Raw genomic sequence first — 21,002 nt, forward strand, 5'->3', positions numbered from 1 at the left:
GCAGTTTGGTTATGAGGAACACATAAACTTTTTTAAAAAGAGGGCCAATAAAAACAATGATGTTGAAAATATTGGCTTGACTATTTTAAACTAAAATTATTAATACTTAAATGTTGTAATTCATTTAAGCAAATATTTATGGGAAAACGCACAACATCTTAAATGATCCGATCTTATTATAACCTACCTTGCCAAGGCAAAAGCATCATCAATGAAACTTGCACGGTCAGCAGAAGAAAATTGCTGGGAAAAATGGAAAAAAAAAAGAAGTAAAAAAAATGAAACATAAATAAAATGTGTTGAGAAAATTAATATCACTCATTAAAATGCTATTAGAATAAAAATAAAACAATTCATAACCATTGCTGTCTCTTACCGAGTGGTTTGAGAGAAGATTCTCAGCGATCTGGTCCCAAGTTAGTTTTTCATAATTTACACGATAAAACCCAATATGATCTGGATTTATTTTGAGAAAAGTATTTCCACTAGGATCATAAGGGTTCAAAGTGATTCCTGTGGTAGTAAATAAACACTAATGAGAAACATGTTTGCATATACTGTAAACACAGAGAAATTAGACCCAGAGGGCAGAAAGAAAAGAAATATTAGCTCAAGGAGTCAAGTTTTGATTTGGATCCAAAACCCCAAAGCCTAATTCTTATTTAGTTGCCTAACTTTAGAATGTCACTGGGGTGAATAAGCTGAAAAAGAAATAAGTAATGTCAATAAGTGTCCTGTTGTTTGTGACTTACATTTCTTACTGGCAGAAGCTTTCCAAATGAATGAAATAATTCTATGCTGGCCAATCCTTTAATAAAATAAAACAATGCCTAAAGACAGAGAAGCCTATGCCCTCTGGGATAGTCCATATATTCCAAATCACAATGGATTCATTACATGAAAAGTGTTTATTGTGGCTGCCTGGGGAGAGGATAAAAATGTAAACATTTGAAACCAACCATTGAAACTGGTGAAAATGGCTATTGCTAAGAATAATGATTTGAGAATCAGTGGTCCTCCTTTTTATTTTTTTCTCCTTTCTTTGCAGTGCTGGGCATTGAAACCAAGGCCTATATTTTCTGGGCAAGTGCTCTACCACTGAACTACATCCCCAGCCCTGGTAAAGCTTTTAAAGTGTCAAGAAGACCTGCAAATGAATTAGAATCCAAATGGGACATTCTTAATTTTTTAATACTTTTCATAATTTTTCTTTCAGTTTTGTTTATCTTGGTAAGATCTTTTTCCTCCTTATTTTGATTATAACAACATTTTTTTTCATCAGTGGATTCATCAAATTAACTTTCTAAAGTTACATCCAATATTTACAGAGGGTAAAGGAAGTCACATCTCATTCTCAATATCTTCCCCATATTTAGAGTGAAGTCACTACAAAGTTAGAGAAATAAAATGAGCTGTGAAGTCCAATACTAAAGGAATAGAGACTTATGTTTTAAATTAAGCATATACACTTAAAATCAAAGCTATGTTCTGACATGACCAATATTTGTTAGCATAACTTTCCAATTCCTATGCTTTTTGTTTGCATGGACAATATCCAATTTAAATAATGACGTGAGGATGCTTAGTATATTTGAGGAATTTCAACTAGTTGAGTGTAATGACAATGGAGAAAATACTGGAAAACAGAAGATGAAGCTGGCAATGAAGATCATGCATGGAGAATTCACCTTCTGAGAGATGGAAAGATAAGGAAGGTTTTTAAGTAGGAAAATAACATGCTCAAGTCTGTTTTCTAGAAAGGTCATTTTATGGGAGATATTTTGGAGGACTTCTAGAGAAAAGAAGACTCATTTAGAATCCATTGTTATAATGAAGGGCAAGAAAGGATGAGGCAGAGACGATGAAAACAGGAGGTGATTACAGGTAAGACCAACACAATCCTTCTTCTGACCTGTTGTGGACAGTTGGAGGAAGGGAAAAGGGCTTGCATGATTGGATGAATAATGATGTTGCCATTAGAGAACAGAGGAAGGTAAGTCCGTTGGGGAGGAAAGATGATTTAACTCTTGGAAGTGTTTGCAAGGTCTGGAAGACATCCAGGACACAGTAGTTTTTCATAATATATGAGCAAGCTCTTCAACAAGACAATACGTTTCTTTAGGAACTTTCAGAGTAGGTACTTGACAAATTATAAACCCTTACCTCACTCATGTAGTATTAATCTTTCTTTGTCATTCTCCCATGGACAAGTTGTTGAAAGGAAGCTAATCTTTTGGCAACCTTATACTTTGAATGTTTGTATCAGGAGGAGAGTCTCTTGCTAAGCAGAAAGCCATATGTTACAGAAGAAACAATATGAACTTTGGAGTCTGAAAGACTTAGGATGAAGTCTTTTCTCTGTGGCTTAGTAGCCCTGTCACCTTGGCCAGATCACTGGACTCCTGTGTTCCCATTCAATAGGAGTAAAACAGGGATAAAAATCCCCCAGGCCTGTTGCAAAGATTAACATAGGTAAAGTGTTGGTCACATAGTTATGTGTCCAACAGATGGTAGCTATCTCCATTATTATGAAAGGGGATAGGCTGCCAGTTCTATAAATAGCAAAGCAAATATAAATAACATTGAGAAGTTCCTGGCAATCCATCTAAATACTGCAGTATTTTAGTGTGCTTTATATGTCTCCAGTTAAGCCTGTCTAGAGTCACTGTGATTTTTCTCACTTTATAGATGAGGAAGCTGAGATCCAGGAAGTTAGTAGTTAAGGACTTTCCAAGTTCATGCTACTTTCAGAACAGTTGTCAGCAGCAAAATACTGTCTGGCGGTTTAGTTACATAATGAAGTAAGTAGGACTAAAATATTGAGCCTATTCCTGGTGACACAGAGAAGTACAGGTGTGTTTCTTTTTTTGTTTCTCCATTTACTTTTTATTAGTTTTTTTTCTGACTATTAAGAGCAGTGTTGTTGTTTTTTATGGAGACTGATAATTACCTTTTCCAAAAGAGCATATACAATCATTCTTTAATGTTACTATTTTTTATAAATAATTATAACAAATTTTAGACAAGAAGACAGCTTGCAATAACCTGAGATTCCTAAAGAATGAAATGTTTTTCTTTATAAAGGTTGAATTGCATTAGTTCTTTGAGCGGATTAAATTTTAGCATGTAATGACAGAATTTACATCTTTTTAAATTTTGTGCATCACTTACTAGTAAAACAAAAGACTCAAGAGCAGTACTTTTTGACTCATGATACACAAACTTAAAGAGCTAAAAATTTCAATCAGGAATGCATTGTCCGTTTGTGGGGTCAAGGAAGAACATTTCAATCTCTGAAACTAAAGGTAACATGATCCATTGTCAAATTGGATAATGTTTACAACAAAATGCCCAATCAAGAAAGTATTAATGATTATATTAGCGATAATTATAGGATCGCTCCCAAATCTCACAAATAGTTTATTACAATCTTCCTAGAAAGAAAGGTGTAGTTTTAATATAAAACAAGCAGGAGTCTGAGAAAATGCCAACCTTCCTGTCATGGGGAAGGATTGTCAGTGGTGATGATTCTGGCAACTGCGAAGAAAAATTGCAAAAGAGTCTTAGATAGTGAAGATCTGCCAGTGTCTGCCCAGGGAAGGGGCCCAACTGAGATGGCACAGGTGTTCCAGGCTTGTTGACAGTTCTGGTCCTATAGAGAACAGTGTATGTGGCAGGGACTTGTTAGTGGCTCACCACACTGTTCCCTTTTCCACCTGGGTACAGAGCTAAATTGTACGTCTTAGCCTCCTTGCAGTTAGGTAGAAGCACACATTGAGAACTGGCCATAATATGTGGGCAGAAGCAATAGATGCACTTCTAGGCCTAGTCTCTAAATTAACTTCCTCTGTTTCTGCCCAGATACAAAAGATCTAGCAAGGAATTCTAACATCCAAGAGGGGATGGATCAGAAGAAAGAAGAAAACAGGATTGTTATTTGATGGAGAGCCACCCAAGAGAGATGGCAAGTCAGAAATACCTTCTTTGGACTCTTGCACAAACAAGAAACTTTATTGCATCAGGCTACTATTGATAGTTTCTAAGTAAAATAATTACGGTCACCTGGAGGATGCAATATATCAGGCTATCACAGTTTGATGACATCTTAAAATAACTGATTTACCTTAACTCTGCCCTAATCCTTACTAAGTAAACTTTTCCCCTGGGAAGAGACACCATTAGCTGACATGAGTATGCTGGTTTACTAGGCCAGGATATTTTATCTGTGGGTAAATTAACAAATTAGCATTCTTGGTTAATCTCTTGTATGTTTGGTTTGGGTGAATAAATCTTCCAAGACTTGGTTGACCAGGGCTGAAAAAACAAACTGAGTTTCCAAACCACCAAAATGGTGTCCATAATCATCCAAAGTTTGCACATTCCATGAGGCTCAGGCTGAAAAAATGAAGACCTTTGCTTTTTGGCATTGTATATAAAATTACATGCTCACCATTATTTTGGTAATAAATATTTAAATATAGCCATTATTTATTTTTAGTAAACCCTGTTTTTATGATAGTCAGAATGGTTATTAAAGTATCCAGTCATGGTTGAATCTGGAAGTTAGAGCTATAAAGCCTGTCTATATCTCTCCTAGGCCTCAGATCCTATGTATTTATGGATGACTATTTAAAAATATTATGTTTTAGCAAGGTGATTACCCAAGATCACACTAAATATTAGAAAGAGGCAAATTAGAAGTAAGAAGGTCCATGTAACACTAAAGGTAGAAGCATCGACAATAGCCAAAATAGTATCTGATACTAAAGAAAGAGAGGTTACAAAAACATACACAGGCGACAGTCCATTAAGCGAGGACTCACAAACTCTCAGGATTTGCCTAGCACTAGTAATAAGAGTGAACAGGGGACAAGAAATGAGGTACAGTTTGTGTCTTCGGAAAGCTTAAAGGGTAATTGAAAAAGAAGAAAGAGAGCATAGGAAGCTTAAATGACAATGATTTTGTTGGAAACATAAAGGAACAATGACAAATGAAACGGCAGCATAAAATATACTACAGAGAAAGTCCTGAGAAGGACTATGTTTATAATAAAATCCCAACGAGGAAATAACAGCATTGAGGATAAAGAAACATATTATTTTGGTAAGAATAAATTCATTTTAACAGAGATAAATTCATTTAAAAGAGGATCTAGTTAGTATCTATAGTTTAAAAGGAAAGGTTTTGAGGACACCTTGGAATAGCCTGAACAGGCTTGTGATAGAGGTCCTCGTTCATTCATCTTTGTTTAGAGAGTACATGTTCAATTTTTTTCTAATGCTTAAAATATGAATGTAAATAAAAAAGATCTGGGGTGGGAAGGGGGGAAGTCCCACTATTGCCCGGGGAGTTTCTAACTGATGAGTCACCGAAGAAACCAAGAGGAGGGCAGCAGGATCGGTAACATGAGCTGGTTACCCATTCAGTACACTCAGACATGTTCGTCATCTGTGCTCTGAGCCGAGAGCTGAAGATGTTCTCAAACAGGAAACAGGAACTTATTGCATAGCCTAAAAATGGAGCAGGCACTTTGAAGTAGGAAGAGATGTCTAGTTTGTTTCTGGCTAAGTGGCCAGGAACAGCAACAACAACAACAAGGGATAAGGTTCTTTTCCTCAAGGAATACTCCGTGGGAGGATAGACAAAGATAAGTCAATAGTTACAGAAAAAAAAAATGTGTTAAACATAATACTTCAAGGGTAGAAAGGAGTGTGAGAGTTCCCTCTCTCTTTTCTATGCTAACACTCCCTGTTCAGAGTACAGGGACCCCCAAGACTCCATCAATCCTGTCAGCCATTTAAACTCTATCAGTAGCCCCTGAACTCTTGGCCTAGAAATCCTTTTCTTTAGTAATCTTCCCTGATCCCCCACATCTGGACTGGTGCTTGTCCTGTGTGTTCCCTTCACTATTTTCAGTTACCACACCAGCCACTTAGGACAGTATTGTATCTACCTGCTGACCTAGCCCTCGACAACTGTCCACACAAGGGTAAGGGGTCACGCTTCTCCCCTACTCTCACATTATCTCCAGGCCTACCCCTGTATCTGGCATGTAAGTTAGCTTTAATAAATACTGGCTTGAAAGAAATAACTGATTAATTAAGGGATCAAATTCAACATTCCAAATCTATCTAATGAGTACACAATAAATATTAGAAGGTTGTTTATTCTGAACTCTTAAAATTTACTTATGAAGTATTAGAATGAGCTTTAGTTATCTTGAAAATTCACTGCTATGGGATCCTAAGTCCATGAAAATGCTGGGTAAACTGTGAGGATAGATGAATTATTCATGCTTTTAAATTTGTAAACAGCAAATGAAGCTGCTTCCAAGACATTCTTCCAACCTTCATTAAACATGGTGACCACTGGGGGGAAAATGTGGTAAAAAGTTAAACCTCCCAATGAAATCCTAACCTTCTCTTATGTCTTTTACCAGGGCTGTTACATATTCTTTAGTGTGTTCTTTCTGTCTTTTCCATTTTCCTTTGACAAATATGCTTACGAATCTGAAAATGGTCGGAAGACAGACCACAAGAGATACAGCTTAGTATTCAATCACAACCTAAATGAATACAAATACTGAGACAGAATGGTATTGATCTGGAAATTCAGAATGTTGACCACAATGCTATAATAATTGTTACCATAAATGATAAAGGGAAAGTTTCATTGTGATAGCAATTCCTGTCAAGAAGAGCCTAAAGAAGAGTCTTTCTTCCATAATAGCAAAGCTGGTAGAGTTTATAGTAAATCTAAAAATCACAAAAGATTTTATAATACAAGTTTTTTTTTTTTTTTTAAAAGTGGGAGAAAACCTAGGGAAGTTACAGAGAAACTTATACATAAATGATTATAGCAGCACTACTGACAAGAGATGAAGGTACAAATGATTCAAATATCTTGTCAGTTGATAAATGTATAAAGAAAGGTCACATATCCATATAATGGAATATAATTTGGCAATAAAAATGAATGAAATGCTGATACATGCTACAACTAGGAAGAACCATGGAAACATTAAGCTAAATGAAAAAAAGATAAAAAATGCTATTTATATATAAATTGCATATAATTATATATATGTAATTTCATTTACATTAAATGTACAGAAGAGGTAAATCTATAGATGTAGAAAGTTGATTAGTGTTCAATTTGGGCTGAGGCATGGGAGGATGGAGAGATGATAGATAAAGGTAAGGGTTTCTTTCTGAGGTAATAAAAATGCTCTAAATTGCCTGTGCTGACGTGACTGTGAATATACAAAAAAAAAAAAAAAATTGGATTTTACTCTTTAAATGGATGAACTGTGGAGTGGGATGGAGCTTAGTGATAGAGTGTGTGCTGTGCATGTGTAAGGTCATGAGTTCAATCTCCAGCACTGTAAAATAAGAAAATAATGGGTAAATTTAAAGGTATGCAACTTATATCTCAATAAAGCTGATTTTTAAAAAATCAACTGGAAACAGAATAAAATTTACTTGCCAGATGAACTCAGACATAATTAACATTTTGGGATGTTATAGGCATATGCAGCTTTTTCACTGCTGTGACTAAAAGATCTGACCAGAGCAATTTTAAAGGAGGAAAAGTTTATTTGTGGGCTCATGGTTTCAGAGGTCTTAGTCCACAGAAGGCCAATTCTATTTCTGGGGGGGGGTCTAAATGAGGCCCAACATCATGTCGGAAGAGTATAGTAGAGGGAAGCAGCTAACATGACAAACAGAAAATAGAGAGACTTCCACTCTCCAGATACAAATATATACCCCAAAGCCACGCCCTAATTCCCACCTCCTCCAGCCACACCCTACCACTTCAGTTACCACTCAGTTAATCCCACTCAGGGGGATTAAGTCACTGCTTGGGTTGAGACTTCAACTCAATCATTTCTCCTCTGAACCTTCCTGCGTTGTTTCACACATGAGAATTTGGGGAACAACTTATATCCAAACCATAACCACAGACAAGTGATCTGCTTGGCCTTAAGAAGCCACGGGTGAAAGTGTATGCCCAGTGCTCTCCTGAGACCAAGTCCTGATGGAATGGAGCAAAGGACACAGTCTAGTTTGTCTTACACAAGAAATGTTTTGAGTTGAGTGCAGTGACACATGCCTGTAAATCCAGAGACTCTGGAGGCTAAGACAGGAGAATCAGACGTTCAAGGCCAGCCTCAGGAATTTAGTGACAGCCCTGTCTCAAAATAATAAATAAAAAGGGCCGGGGATATAGTTTAGTGAAGGGCACTTGCCTAGCATGCAAGAGGCCCAGAGTTCAAACCCCAGGACTGCAAAATAAAAATAAAAGACAAGTTTTTAGACATAAAACAAGTACATCGGTAAAAGTATTAAAAGCACGATTTTTCTGGGATTAGTGCTAAAACCTGTCTTATTTATTATTATTTTTTTTGGTGACGTGGAGGTCTGTGATAATGTCTCCTTGTTTCTATATAACTTTAGAATTTTTCAAGTAAGAAAAAGACAAATCAATGGAGAGAACAAGAGATAAATTTTCAGAAAATGATTGGTCTAATTTAATGAGAACATTAAAAAAAAATCAAGCCTGCCACATAACATTTTAAAAAATTCAATGACTTACTTGTTTGATAAAAAGATAAAAATGGAAGAAAGGAAGAGAGAGAGAGGGAAAGATGAAGGGAAGGAAGCAAACTTATACTTTGATCTCCCAAGGCTGGGTATGTCAATCATGGTAAATGATTAAAAAAAAATCTCAAAGTAGAAAAGTCATTATTGCAGATAAAGATTTATAATCATCAATAAATTATTTAAGAGGTTTCTTTCAGCTAAATATTATTTAATTTTAGCTTATGGGTAACACTTCACACTTAGTTTAATGTAGAACACCAATTCAAAGAATCAATCAATCAATTGATAATATTTACCTTCTTTTTCTGACCTATTGTAGAAGGCATTGAGTGGTAGATCATTTTCAGTCAATTTAATTGGAATATTCCATGTGTAACTAAAAATTTTAAAAGAGAAAAATTTATTACTAAAAGATAAAAAATAAAAAATAAAAATCAAGACAAACATGTTTTCCTTATATAATCACCCAATGTATAGTTTGCAACCAATACAGTTAATAAATCATACTTTAGTAATAAAAATAGGTCAGGTAACTGCTCTCAATTTCTATAAATTTATGAACTGTGAAAATTTGCATCAAAAAATTATCCAAGAATGAAGATTATTATTCAATGAAGTGCTTTGAGGCTTTGAAATAAAGAAATTGCAGAAATTGCAGAAGTATAACATAATATTGAGCATCTGAATACATGATTATGTACACTTTATATTTGATGGCTTCTGTTAAGGAGCACAAAACATTGTTAAAATTCAAAAGGCAGTCTGTAAAATTCTGTTAAAGAAATACATTTTAGAAGTTAGATTGAAGTTGTACCACCACCATAACCCGCCCCCCCCTTCAAAGTTTCATGCTCTTTTCTAAGTATCTCTAAGCTAGAATCATGAGAATACATGTGCTCTAAAGGGAAAAATTATCAGATGTTTCAGGGGTTTCTAATTGTTTTCCTTAGCTACTTGGTATGCAGAGGTAGCTTGTATTTGGATATAATATATTCCCAATATTTTAGTCTTGAAATATCAAAAAACAGATCATCAATGACATTTGATTGTTCTCCTCTCAATCACAAATGCATCATCTCATGTATCTAGAGAGAATATGGATCTAGGTACCAATAGCTGGTTTGAATTGCTACTCAAAGTTGGTTTCTCTGTCAACATTCAATTCCTTAACAGAGAATTAGGATTGACATTTCTCCCATTTAGGATATAATAAAATTTGTCATTCAAGAATAGATTTTTGCTATCTATGTGAAAAAAGTAATCCTCTGCTTTATATTATTGAAGTGTTTTAAAGGACTTTTTACTGGGTCCTTTGGAGTATTTTATTGCAGTGGAATTTTTGGCTATAAATTTCATAAAACCAGTACATAAATTATTTCTTGGGTCCTATTGTGGACACAGCTTGATGCTTATCCCCTAGAAACCCAGATTCCAATGTGCTTTCCCTGGAGGCAACCAAAACCTAAGTCTCTCTGTCAGAGGACTGTCCTCAAACTGCCTGAGCAGGAAAAACAGAAATTCCTGGGAATTTGCATTCTTCTGGATGCCACCCTTAGTTAACAATGACTGATTGGTATGGGTTGAAAGTTAAGAACCTTTCTTACCCCATCCATCAGGAACACTCTGAAGTGTTCTGCACAGGTTCCAGAAATTCTCTGCAGGACTGAGCCAGTTACTCTCCACAGAACTACTTCATACAGCACCTCTGCTGGACTGCCTTCCCTTCCTCTTCCTTCCCTGTCCCATGCCCACCGTGACCATCCTTCCTAGAGACACTTCCTAAGGAGTCACTTTCACTCACATGATCATCTCAGGGTTTGCTTTTAGGGAAGCCATCCTAAGAGCCCTTGCAGCTTCTCAGAAGACAGGCATTGTTAAATAACCACAACCTACATATTTTGCTCTGTCACTGCTCTGTTAATTTGATGCTGCCACGCAAACTAATATTTCTTCATCTTTCTCCAGTGCCAAACATAACGGAAATAACAGAGGATGCTGTGTTGGGATGTGCACAATGTGACCTCACATCTTGGCTATCACCCTAAAACATGGTCAGTAGGACTACACCATGCCTAAAAGTGGACAGAAGCTATACTACCAAGGTCATGTATAAAAATATTTCCCTGGGCTGGGGTTGTGACTCAGTGGTAATGCGCTCACCTAGTACATGCAAGGCGCTGGGTTTGATCTTCAGCACCACATACAAATAAACAAATAAAATAAAGGTATTGTGTCCAACTACAACTAAAAAATAAAAAATAAAAAAATGTTGCCCTGAGGATTTTAAGATTATCCTAAGACAAAAATGAATACAATTTGGTAATTTTTAGTATCACACAATCTAACCTAATCTAAACTGAGTAGAATAAGAGATTTGGGAATACAAAATGTCAAGAAATGAAAATTACATCATCTAAAATTTATGAGTATCAAGATTTGTTTTTTAAGTGTGTGATTAAGGTACCATGAAATGGGCTCCATCAATACTAAAAGTGGCCAATCTAGTTTTCTCCAAGGAAACTGACTTTAATTGCCCCCCAAAGACACACCTACTCCCCTCTTCTGCCTGTTTACAATGGATGGACTTTCAAGGCAAGAAAACTGGCCAGGGCTGGGGTTGTAGCTCAGGGATAGAGCGCTTGCCTGGCATGTGTGAGGCCCTGGGTTCCATCCCTAGCACCATATAAAACTAAATAAACAAAATAAAGGTATATAAAAAAGAAAGAAAGAAAGAAAACTTTCCCGCTGGAGACGTGGTAAGTGGTCCATTTGTAAGAGAAGGTTGCCACCATAATGTTAAAGCAAAAGCCTACACATGGGTGGAGCCTTTGAATTATAAAAGGTTCTATTCAGCAAATACTTTCCTCATTCTGGATTACTTAAACAGTGAGAAGCATACTTAGAAGAGGCCATTCATCTCACAGTACAACTTGACAGATCACCCAACAGGAACACATCTGACCAGAGAGAAGATGAACCTTGGGGTTGGAGAAAGGACCCATTTCTTTCTGGGTACATGATTTGATTTAAAAATAATAATAATAAAGTGAAGAAAACAGTATTCTCTCTTATTTCTCAGGAGCTACTGATGATTTTTAACAAATATTCTCAACAGGGAAAAACCTATTTTCTAAGTTTCTTTTCCTATTCATGCACAACATCCCCTTGCTTTTGTTTTACAAAACTGGGACAAGTATATTGATTTTTGATAAATGGTCACCAAAAATCATGCTTCTATGAATCCAAATGAAATAAAAATAGTATCTGAAAGTAGAATTTCAAGACAAATATTAGAGAAAAATGGGTTAAGATAGTTTCATACTCTTAAGTTTCATGAATAAAATTCAAAGATGTATTGTAATTTATTGTAGAAAGTGATTTTATTCTTGATATATTTAGCTCACTTGGTAATAATTTTTTTGTTTTGTTTTTGTGAAGAGGAATTTATAGCCAAAGAGTAGTTAAAATCCAATCAACACTGGTTGACTGTCTTTGGTTTAACAAGTCAGTGGACATGAGACAGGAGGAAACAATTATTGAGGAACTTTCACAATGGAACTTATTTTGCAAGAGAGAATGTTTTTGTTTTTGTTTTTTTCCAGTGCAAGGGATCGAACCCAGGGCCTCACCCATGTTAGGCAAATGCTCTACCACTGAGTTTCATCTCCAGCCCAACAAGTTTTTCTTTCTTTCTTTTTTTCCCCCAAATATCCAAAGACTGTAGAAGTATTTCATATGACTAATCTAATTTACTAGAACATGAAACAATAACTACAAAAGAAATAGTTCATAGTTTACAGAACCATCACAGAAACTGTTTTGTTGACTTTTGTCATTGAATTATCACCTGAAAGTAAGTCAAATCTACATTTCAATCATGTATCATGAAGAGGAAAGAGTGAAAAATTAAGAGGTTTTCTCAATTTTAATCTTTCCCTTTTGAAATAAAAAGTAAAGAAGTGTACACATACACTCCCTGAGCGTCTTCATATTGGTGTAGGGTCTGGTATTTTCCTTGTGCTGGTGTGAACTATTCATTTTCAGAATTTGTGTTACAGTAAGACACCCAGCTTCTTGGAACCTCATTGTGACAGAGCTGAGCTCCTGCGGTTCCCGCTCAGGCTGATAATGGCCTACCAGGTGAGTGCCTCAGGCTTTTCCAGCCAGCACCTTAGAAATAGTTAATTTCATAATTCTGAGTGCTCTCCATTCTCTCATACCTTGGACAGTAAAGTGTTTTGGCAATTTTAATTTTTTTTAAATACCCGAGTGTGCTGTTAGTGTGACTGAATTCTCAAAGTCCTGAATTAAAAATAGAAAACAGGTTGTGGTTTATGGATCATAAAATGTGTCTATAAAAATCTTTCAGTTCTGTAGAAATGTGGCTATGACCATTGTCTTACAAGATGAGCACAATAGTCTAAAAAGAAGTTGTTCTCTGCAGATTCATCTGATTAAGTCACTTGCATATTATTTGTTTATTTACTGTAGTACTGGGGGTTAAACCCAGGGGCACTCACCACTGAAGGATACCCTCAGTCCTTTTAATTTTTTTTTTTTTTTTTAATTTTGGGATGGGGTCTCTCTTGCACAAGCTGGCCTCAAACTTGTGATCCTCCTGCCTCAGTTGGAAATTATAGGTGTGCACCACTGTACCCGGCTGTTATTTATTTTTTAATTGAAAATGTTGAACTAAAATCTTTGGAATATCTGCCACAACCACAGCCACCCTCCTACTCTGGGCCCATCAATCCCAGTTGTCACATGAGTCATTCACTGCAATGTCATCTTACTTGGCCTCCCTGATTCCACACATGTCCCCATAGTGTAGCGAGAGAGGAACTTGGAAAAATGCAAATCTTGCCAATTCTCTCCTTAAAATCCTTGAATCTGCACACGGTTGTCCAAAATCTTTCATGTGACCTGCATACCTGTCCCTGCCTTTCTCCTCACCTTCATCTCCCACCACTTTTCCAGTTGCTCTGCTTCCAGTCTCTTGGAGCCAGACTGCCTCTGTTCAGATCAAGGCTCTATCATTTACTGTGTGTGTATATAACCTTGAATAAGTTAATCTCTCTCTCTGCCTCATTGTCCTCAACTGTTCTCATAAAACACATCTAAAGTGCTTAAAATAATGCTGGCTACTTAGTCAAGGCTTAGTAAATGTTACACATTATATGCACAAAGCTCCTTTTAAAACCTTTGAGGACTTCCTCCATATTATAGTTTGTTTTACTCCCTTTGCACCAATTTGCTCACCTTCAATATCTCATCCTGGTAAAAAGATGTTTTCTGTGACCCCATCCCCGCCGTCTCCATCTCCATCCCTCTCTCCCAATTAATTCAGGCTCAGCCAATCAGTGGGCATGTATGACAAGAGAAAATAATTACCAAGAAACTTTCCCAAAGAAATCTTGTTTCACAAGAGAGAAATATTTTTAAATTTTAATATCAAACAGCTCCAACACTATTATAAAGTTAGTGAATGTAATTTGCTAGAACATAAAATAGTAACTATGAAAGAACTGGTTCATAGTTATTTAACGCTTTCCAAAATACTTTCTTCATAGCTTAAGATTCTCATTCTTCATGTTATTCTAATTGCTACTAACTAATTGAGCTCACCAAATGACTTATACAGGAATTATAAAATAATGCCAATAAAATCATTAAGAAAGAGAGCAGGAGGACGATTCTCTTCAGTGAGAATCAGTCAATGGAGATTGCAGGCCACCTGGGTGAGCATGAATTCAAATCCTCTTTACCCCACGCAAATATTTCAAAGTTGCAAGAAGGGACAATAAAAATTGGAACTGGATGAAACTGGAGCAATATCCAGGGACCAGTGATAGGCTATGCTCACCTAGTATAGGCTCCTGTTCACCTAGTATCCAACCTAGGAGGGACTCAGCATGGTGAGCTGGCCAGGATGATATCCCCAAAATTTTGTATACAGTTTGGTTGTCCTGAGAGTCTGATTTTTACCTTTCAGTTGGAGGGGTACTTGGCACCCCAGAAATGTATACAAAATAAGTTATGCAGAAATGCTCATATCATCAAGACTTTGTACAAGTTGAACTTGTGCAAATGGAATGAGTTTTGAGATCACTGGCTGTGAGGTACATGCTGTATCAATTTTTACACTCTTTGGAACATTTTTAAAAACCTAGCAAATCAGAGAAGACAACACATTGGATTTGTAATATTAATTAAAATATTTAGAAAACCTGAACTCAGTATCTATGTTTCAATTGTCTAGAAAAATCTTGCTTGGTAAAGTTGAGGATTTGATTTTTAACATGATGAAAAAAATGTCACTCTAATTTGATAAACTGTATTTGTATTTTAAATTGTTAATTTCTAAAAATATATCAAATAATTTCAAAAAAGATTTATAAACCTTTAGGTGTTTGTATTTGGAAATTAGAAAATAATTTAATGAAATTGTAACTGGTAGTGTTTAGAAGAATTTGATTCTAAGTTTTTATAAATACTATACGCAAGAGAATTTGATTAAGTTTCTAAGTGCTGCATAAATGCTCAAGAGAATTAAATTTGTGAAATTTGTACATAAACTCATCATTAATCACAAACTAGGAAACTGTAGAATAATCACAGTTTTCTTCCCATCTTACCCCCACCCACCAAGACCCCACCCCAAGGCCAGCACTTTATTCAGCGTCTCCTTTTTTATTTTTATTTTAAAAATATTTATTCTTTAGTTGTAGGTGGACACAATACCTTTATTTAATTTTTATATGGTGCTGAGGATCAAACTCAGTGCCCCACGCATGCTAGGCGAGTGCTTTTCCTCTGAGCCACCACCTCAGTCCCTAGCATCTCTACTTTTAAGTGCTTCTGGTTTTAGTTCTGGATCCTAACTTTATTTATTTATTTTGTTTAGACAATATGTATTAACTCATCCACTGGAGGGTGACTTGGTGCACTTATGTTGCTTACTTTTCCACTTTCCTTTTAAAACTTAACCAAAAAAAAAAAAAAAGTAAAATAAAATGATTTTTAGTTTCCTATAGGTTACAATGTACCCCTAAATAATATATTCACTCCACCACTCTTGCTTCATGAAGTTTTTTTTTTTTTTTTTTTTTTTTTTACTACTTTTCTAACTGTTAAGTGAGGTTAGCCCCTGGAGGGCTGGTGCTTAACAATCAGCTCTCAGAGGACAAAACAGCATTTGCCCATTTTCACATGATGCTCCCACTGTTTCCAGGGTTGAGCTACCAGAACAGCAGCACGGACAACATGATGTCACCAATCTGGGAAGAGACCTGTCACCACTGAGTAAGTACCCCACACGCTCTTCCACTTTTTCTCCCTTTTCCACCTCCTCTTTTCTGTCAGGTATTTTTTTCTGATTATAATGGTAAGATAGGTTCTATTTCCAGTGTATTCTGCCACCATAACAACACCGTTACATGTTATCCATTGGTTGATTATAAAAGTTGAAAGCCAATAAATAACACTTATGAAAAAGGTCAATGCTATAGTCTGGGAGTCCCAATGAAATGGAAATGCTTAGCTCTCCTCCACTGTTTTGGTTTACTTCTTTAGTAAACAGCCCTCTGTACTCTTGCCTCAGAGTCACAACCAGATTTCTTAGAGTTCTGTGTAGAGAAAGGACTGGTAGTGGATGGAGAAAGTGGAAGGGCACAAGTCCTACTTCTAGACGTCATAAAAATTGTCCTACTTTCAGCTTGGCTTCTCACTCCTGCTGTGCATTCTTCATGCTGACACTGAGCCCAGACCCTGACTAGGGACAGGGCGGTCCCTTTATTATCATCTAGCTGCATTTTCCTCAGTTGGTTTTCTGTCAGTATTTCTCCTTCTGCTTTTGTTTCACAAAATTCTAGGATGAATGTAGTCCCACCCATTTATTTTCCTTACTCTTAAGGGTTTATTGATTTTAGTACATTCATTCCTCCACTCATTCCTATCTTGGGAAGAGCAGCGTGTGCTCAGTCCACCATTTTGAACCTGGAGACCACCTGGCTATTTGAACACATTGATCATGTACTGGAGAGCAGTATCTAAGCAAATGACGGGTATTTCTGCCAAATTTCTATTTTTTTTTTTTCTGAAATGAATTACCCAAAATCTGAAGGTGGCTGGGAAGGATCAGCCCTTGAGTCCAACAGAAAACGCTTCTGTGTGACGCTTGTTTTATTCACATTTAGCACAGGATAACCCATCTGTCTAGTCCAGGTGTCCATTACTTCTCTCACCGGCTTCTCACTTGCCTAAGATTAAAAAAAAATAGAGATAGATTAATTCATTTACAAACAAGGGAAGATAAAGAATAGAACAGTCAGGTAAAGAAATGATTAGTAAATCTTCTGTAAGTCAGAACAAGAAATACTTAGGGGTGTACTCCTCCTTACCTCTTCCAGTGCTTCCCAAAAATCTGAAGTCTTTGCATTCCTGAATTGGAATCTTTCCAAGTAAATCTGCATGTAAAAGATAACAAGTACTTTGGAAGTCAGTGCTGCCTTTTCAAAGTTCTACAACATCATTTGAAGCCCTACTCACAACTGCTCAATTCTGCCTCTATAATACAAAAGCAACCACCGGCCATGTATAAATGAATGAGCATACCTATTCTCCAAAAAACACATATATACACACTTATATTTGAATTCTATGTAATTTTCATGTTATGAAATAGTCTATTCTGATTTTTTAAACCATTCATAAATATAGAAAGCCTTTTTACTTCACAAAACTTAAAAAGTTGGGTGGTAGGCTGGATTTGGTCTACAGGCAGTAGTTTGCTGACCTCTGCTCCAAGGAAATAAATGTATAGTCTTTTTAACAATAACAATAATAATGATGATGGATGGAGTGGGGAAATTATTAAATTTAAAGAATAAATCTTTATTCTTCAAATAGTAACAAAATATGAATCTTTAAATAGAAGGCTCCCTCTTTTGGGCTGTTCTGTTCACAAAACCCTTTTCTGTATATGAATTTTCAGATCTAATGTGATGGAGCCCCAAAGAAAATTCCCAGTCTTCTCATCCCATATCTGGACACTGCTTGAAGTTCTGCAGGAAACTTTCTGAAGTTTCTTCTGTCCTGCTGCATCACTCCTGTTACTTTCTAGAATTATTTCCCATTTAAAATGCAGACATCTAAGCCTGACATGGTAGTTGCATGCTTGTACTCTCAGAGACTTGGGAGGCTGAGGCAGGAGGATTGCAAGTTTGAGACCAGCCTTACAAGTTAGCAAAGTCCTGAGCAACTTAGTGAGACCCTTTTTCAAATAAAGAAAAAGAAAGAAAGGAAGAAAGGAAGGGTTGGGAATGTGATTCACTGGTTAAGCACACTGGGTTTAATCCCCAATACCACTCCCACCCCGCCCCCCCAAAAAAAAACCCCTAAAATGAAGAAATCTTAGATATAAATAGAAACTTCTTTAATTTTTTTTTTTTTTCCCCAAAGCTGGGATTGAACCCAGGGTGCTCTATCACGGAACCACATCCTCAGCCCTTTTTATTTTTTATTTTGAAACAGTGTCTCTCTAAGTTGCCTAGACTGGCCTCAAATTCAGGATCTTCTTGCCTCCACTTCCTGAGTCTCTGGGATTACAGGTGGGTGCCACAGAATCTCTGGCTCCTTAGGTGTTCGTCATGGTTAACTGGGTGCATATCATTTTCCCTCTTAAGTTGCTGTGAATTTTCAGTAGGTGCTGTACCTAAGTCACATTGTCTTCTAAACTCCTCTTCAATCCAAGCACAGAGAGACTAAACAAGGTCAGTGGGACCCCAGGAAGCCTGGGGGAGCACGAAGGCCCATTTGGAACACTGACTCCATTTAAATTCTTTTGATTAATTCACTTCTCAGCACCACCACCAGAGGGCAGGCAAAGGAAGAGAGAAGAAACTATCATTTTTAGGTATTGATTCCAGAATATTGCACTAATCATTCATTATATATTAAAAAAAATCAAATACTTGGTATAATACTACTTGGTATGTCTATGTGTTAATGACAATTTATATTGTCGAGTATCTTTTTAAAATTAATTTAGGTTTTATTTGTATACTCACAAGGTCTTGAGCTCAGAAACAGGAAATCTTGGATCTAGAAGGGACTTTAAATATTACTTAGTACACTGCCCACGATTTTTAGATGAAGAAAACCGCTCTGTTTAACTACCTGAGTGCCTACAAAGGTGAAGAGATTTGCCTAAGATTACTATGAAGAGAATTCTGAATCATGGATCAGCATGTGTGGATTTCATCATGGTGGTGGTTATTTTTTTTAATTGCAATTTATTGCTTCTCTGGAACTAAAGACTGAATGGAAATTTATATAACACTATATGAAACGGTGTTAATTTTTATTTTGTTTAGATGATCACTTTTGAATATTCTGGTTGAAGAACTTTCCTTCTTCACCACAAATAATCACAATGTAGTCATTCCAGCTAAAGTTATGCAACAACCTAGGCCACAGTCCCTCATAAGCTGACATTCGTGAGTACAGAAGAAAAGGAACGGTGTTTCTATTGCTAGTATTCCCAGAAGGAAAAGCACATGAGCACAATTTCCAGCTCAGCATTCCTGTCTTACGAGGGATACTATTAATACTACAAGAAAAATAAAGGACGAAGTACCTCTCATTTATTTTCTATAACCACATATTGTTACTAATGACCTATGATCTATTTTTAGGAGACAAATTTTAATGATTTATCAAAAATAATGAATGACTTTGCTTTTATTCCCCCACACCATCTAAATATTTTGTTGCCTGAGGTTGGATTTGGGGAGGTGTGATAAGCATGAACAGATATCTGCTATTCCCACATTCATCACCACCAGGTTAACTAATGCAGCCACTTCTGACAGAGAAGCAGTATCTATAAGGAAAAGAGCAGTAACTCCAGTCTGACAGACTGTGGGACTTCCGGGCAACCATCATAGTGTGGTGATTGCAATTCAAGGAGTCTATTTTTCAGGAGCCTGAACTATGTGAAAGAATGTCCCAGCTGGTCTGAGAGCTTACTGAATGTGGAATATATTGATCATATGCTATTTTTAGATATTCGCTTTTATTTGAGAGGAAAAGATAAATATTTTAGTGATTCTTTTTATAAATTCATTTCATAGCACTATAATGGTATGAAAAATTAATATCTATCCATGCCAGTTAGGTTTTAGCACTACATGTGATCATAGTTAAGGTAAAGGAAGATTTTAAGTTGAGAAATATTAGTTTGGGGCAACTTTTTAAATTAATGATAACAGATATTAGGTTAAAGGAAATGTGTATTATTGAATTATTAGTTCAGCTCTTTGTTTTTACGGACTTTTTTTGGCCCTTCTCTAAATAAGTGAATAAGAAAGATCAGCTCTAAAGTTAGTCTTTGAAGTCTGCTCTGAAGATACCAAGGATGTGTGATTTATTAGTGAAAATTTGATTTAGAATGAAAACTTTGCAAATGCAATTTTAACTCAATTTTTGAAAATGAAATTTCTTTTTCATTTCTATGTTCTACAATGTTATTTATTATAGACTATTCACTCATTCATTCAACAAACATCTTCTGGATCACCTAGTATGTGTAACATTTTCTACTAGGCATTGGAGTATATGCTAAGAAAGATGTAGAAGAGAGTTCCTCCATAGGGTGCTCACAATGAGGGAAGATGAGATAAAATTTGAGTCTGAGCCAGGCATGGTGGTGCAGGCCTGTAATCCCAGCAGTTCAGGAGACTGAGGCAGGAGAATCGCAAGTTCAAAGCCAGCCTCAGCAATTTAGTGAGGCCCTAAGCAACTCAGCAAGACCCTGTCATATAATAAAAAAATAAAAAAGGCCCAGGGATATGGCTCAGTGATTAAATGCCCCCCACCCCCAGGTTCAATCCCTGGTACCAAAAAAAAAAAAAAAAAAAAATTGAGTTTGATGGAAAAGTTACAAGATGTTCTCATGTGCATGTAAGCTCAAGCGCACAGCTTCTCCTTTTGCATCTCACATCTACACAGAATATTTTATTAATGAACAAAGAAGTAAAATATAGTAGTGCACTCCCTAAATATTTCCTAAATCTTAGTCTTATTTGTTACTTTAATAGTCACTTGGGAATCTTAATATTGGTCTAGAGGGGCCTGCTTCCTTTTGAGTATCACAGGATTAAGTGCCATGTGATAAGAGATGGCCATAGTGAGAGCTTTAGGAATGGAGGCATTGTCCTGGGGAATCACATCCCCCAAAGGAACTGGTCCTCCATGTGAGAGTTAGTGGGGGCTCTGCTCCAACCTGTCTTCTGCTTCTGCTTTATGGGTTGGATGTCATCCACACTGATCCCTGTAACTCCCTGGGTTATCACAGTAGGGAGTTTGGAGAAGGAAGAGGTAGGAACAGTTTTCCTTTT

General features: G+C 36.4%; 1 protein-coding gene across 1 annotated transcript in view; it reads right to left on the minus strand.

Annotated features, from left to right (window-relative positions):
* The window catches only part of Enpep (glutamyl aminopeptidase), an 80,693-nt gene that overhangs the window by 20,755 nt on the left and 38,936 nt on the right, over positions 1–21,002 (minus strand). Inside the window, exons 9-13 of the mRNA XM_076864573.2 lie at positions 17,004–17,069; positions 16,714–16,862; positions 8,901–8,980; positions 377–513; positions 188–243 (exon numbers count right to left, since the gene is read on the minus strand). Of these exons, the coding sequence (XP_076720688.2) occupies positions 188–243; positions 377–513; positions 8,901–8,980; positions 16,714–16,862; positions 17,004–17,069 (488 nt within the window). The remainder of the gene's footprint in view (positions 1–187; positions 244–376; positions 514–8,900; positions 8,981–16,713; positions 16,863–17,003; positions 17,070–21,002) is intronic.

The sequence above is a fragment of the Callospermophilus lateralis genome, chromosome 8 (assembly GCF_048772815.1).
Source record: "Callospermophilus lateralis isolate mCalLat2 chromosome 8, mCalLat2.hap1, whole genome shotgun sequence".
NCBI classification, from domain to species: Eukaryota; Metazoa; Chordata; class Mammalia; order Rodentia; family Sciuridae; genus Callospermophilus; species Callospermophilus lateralis.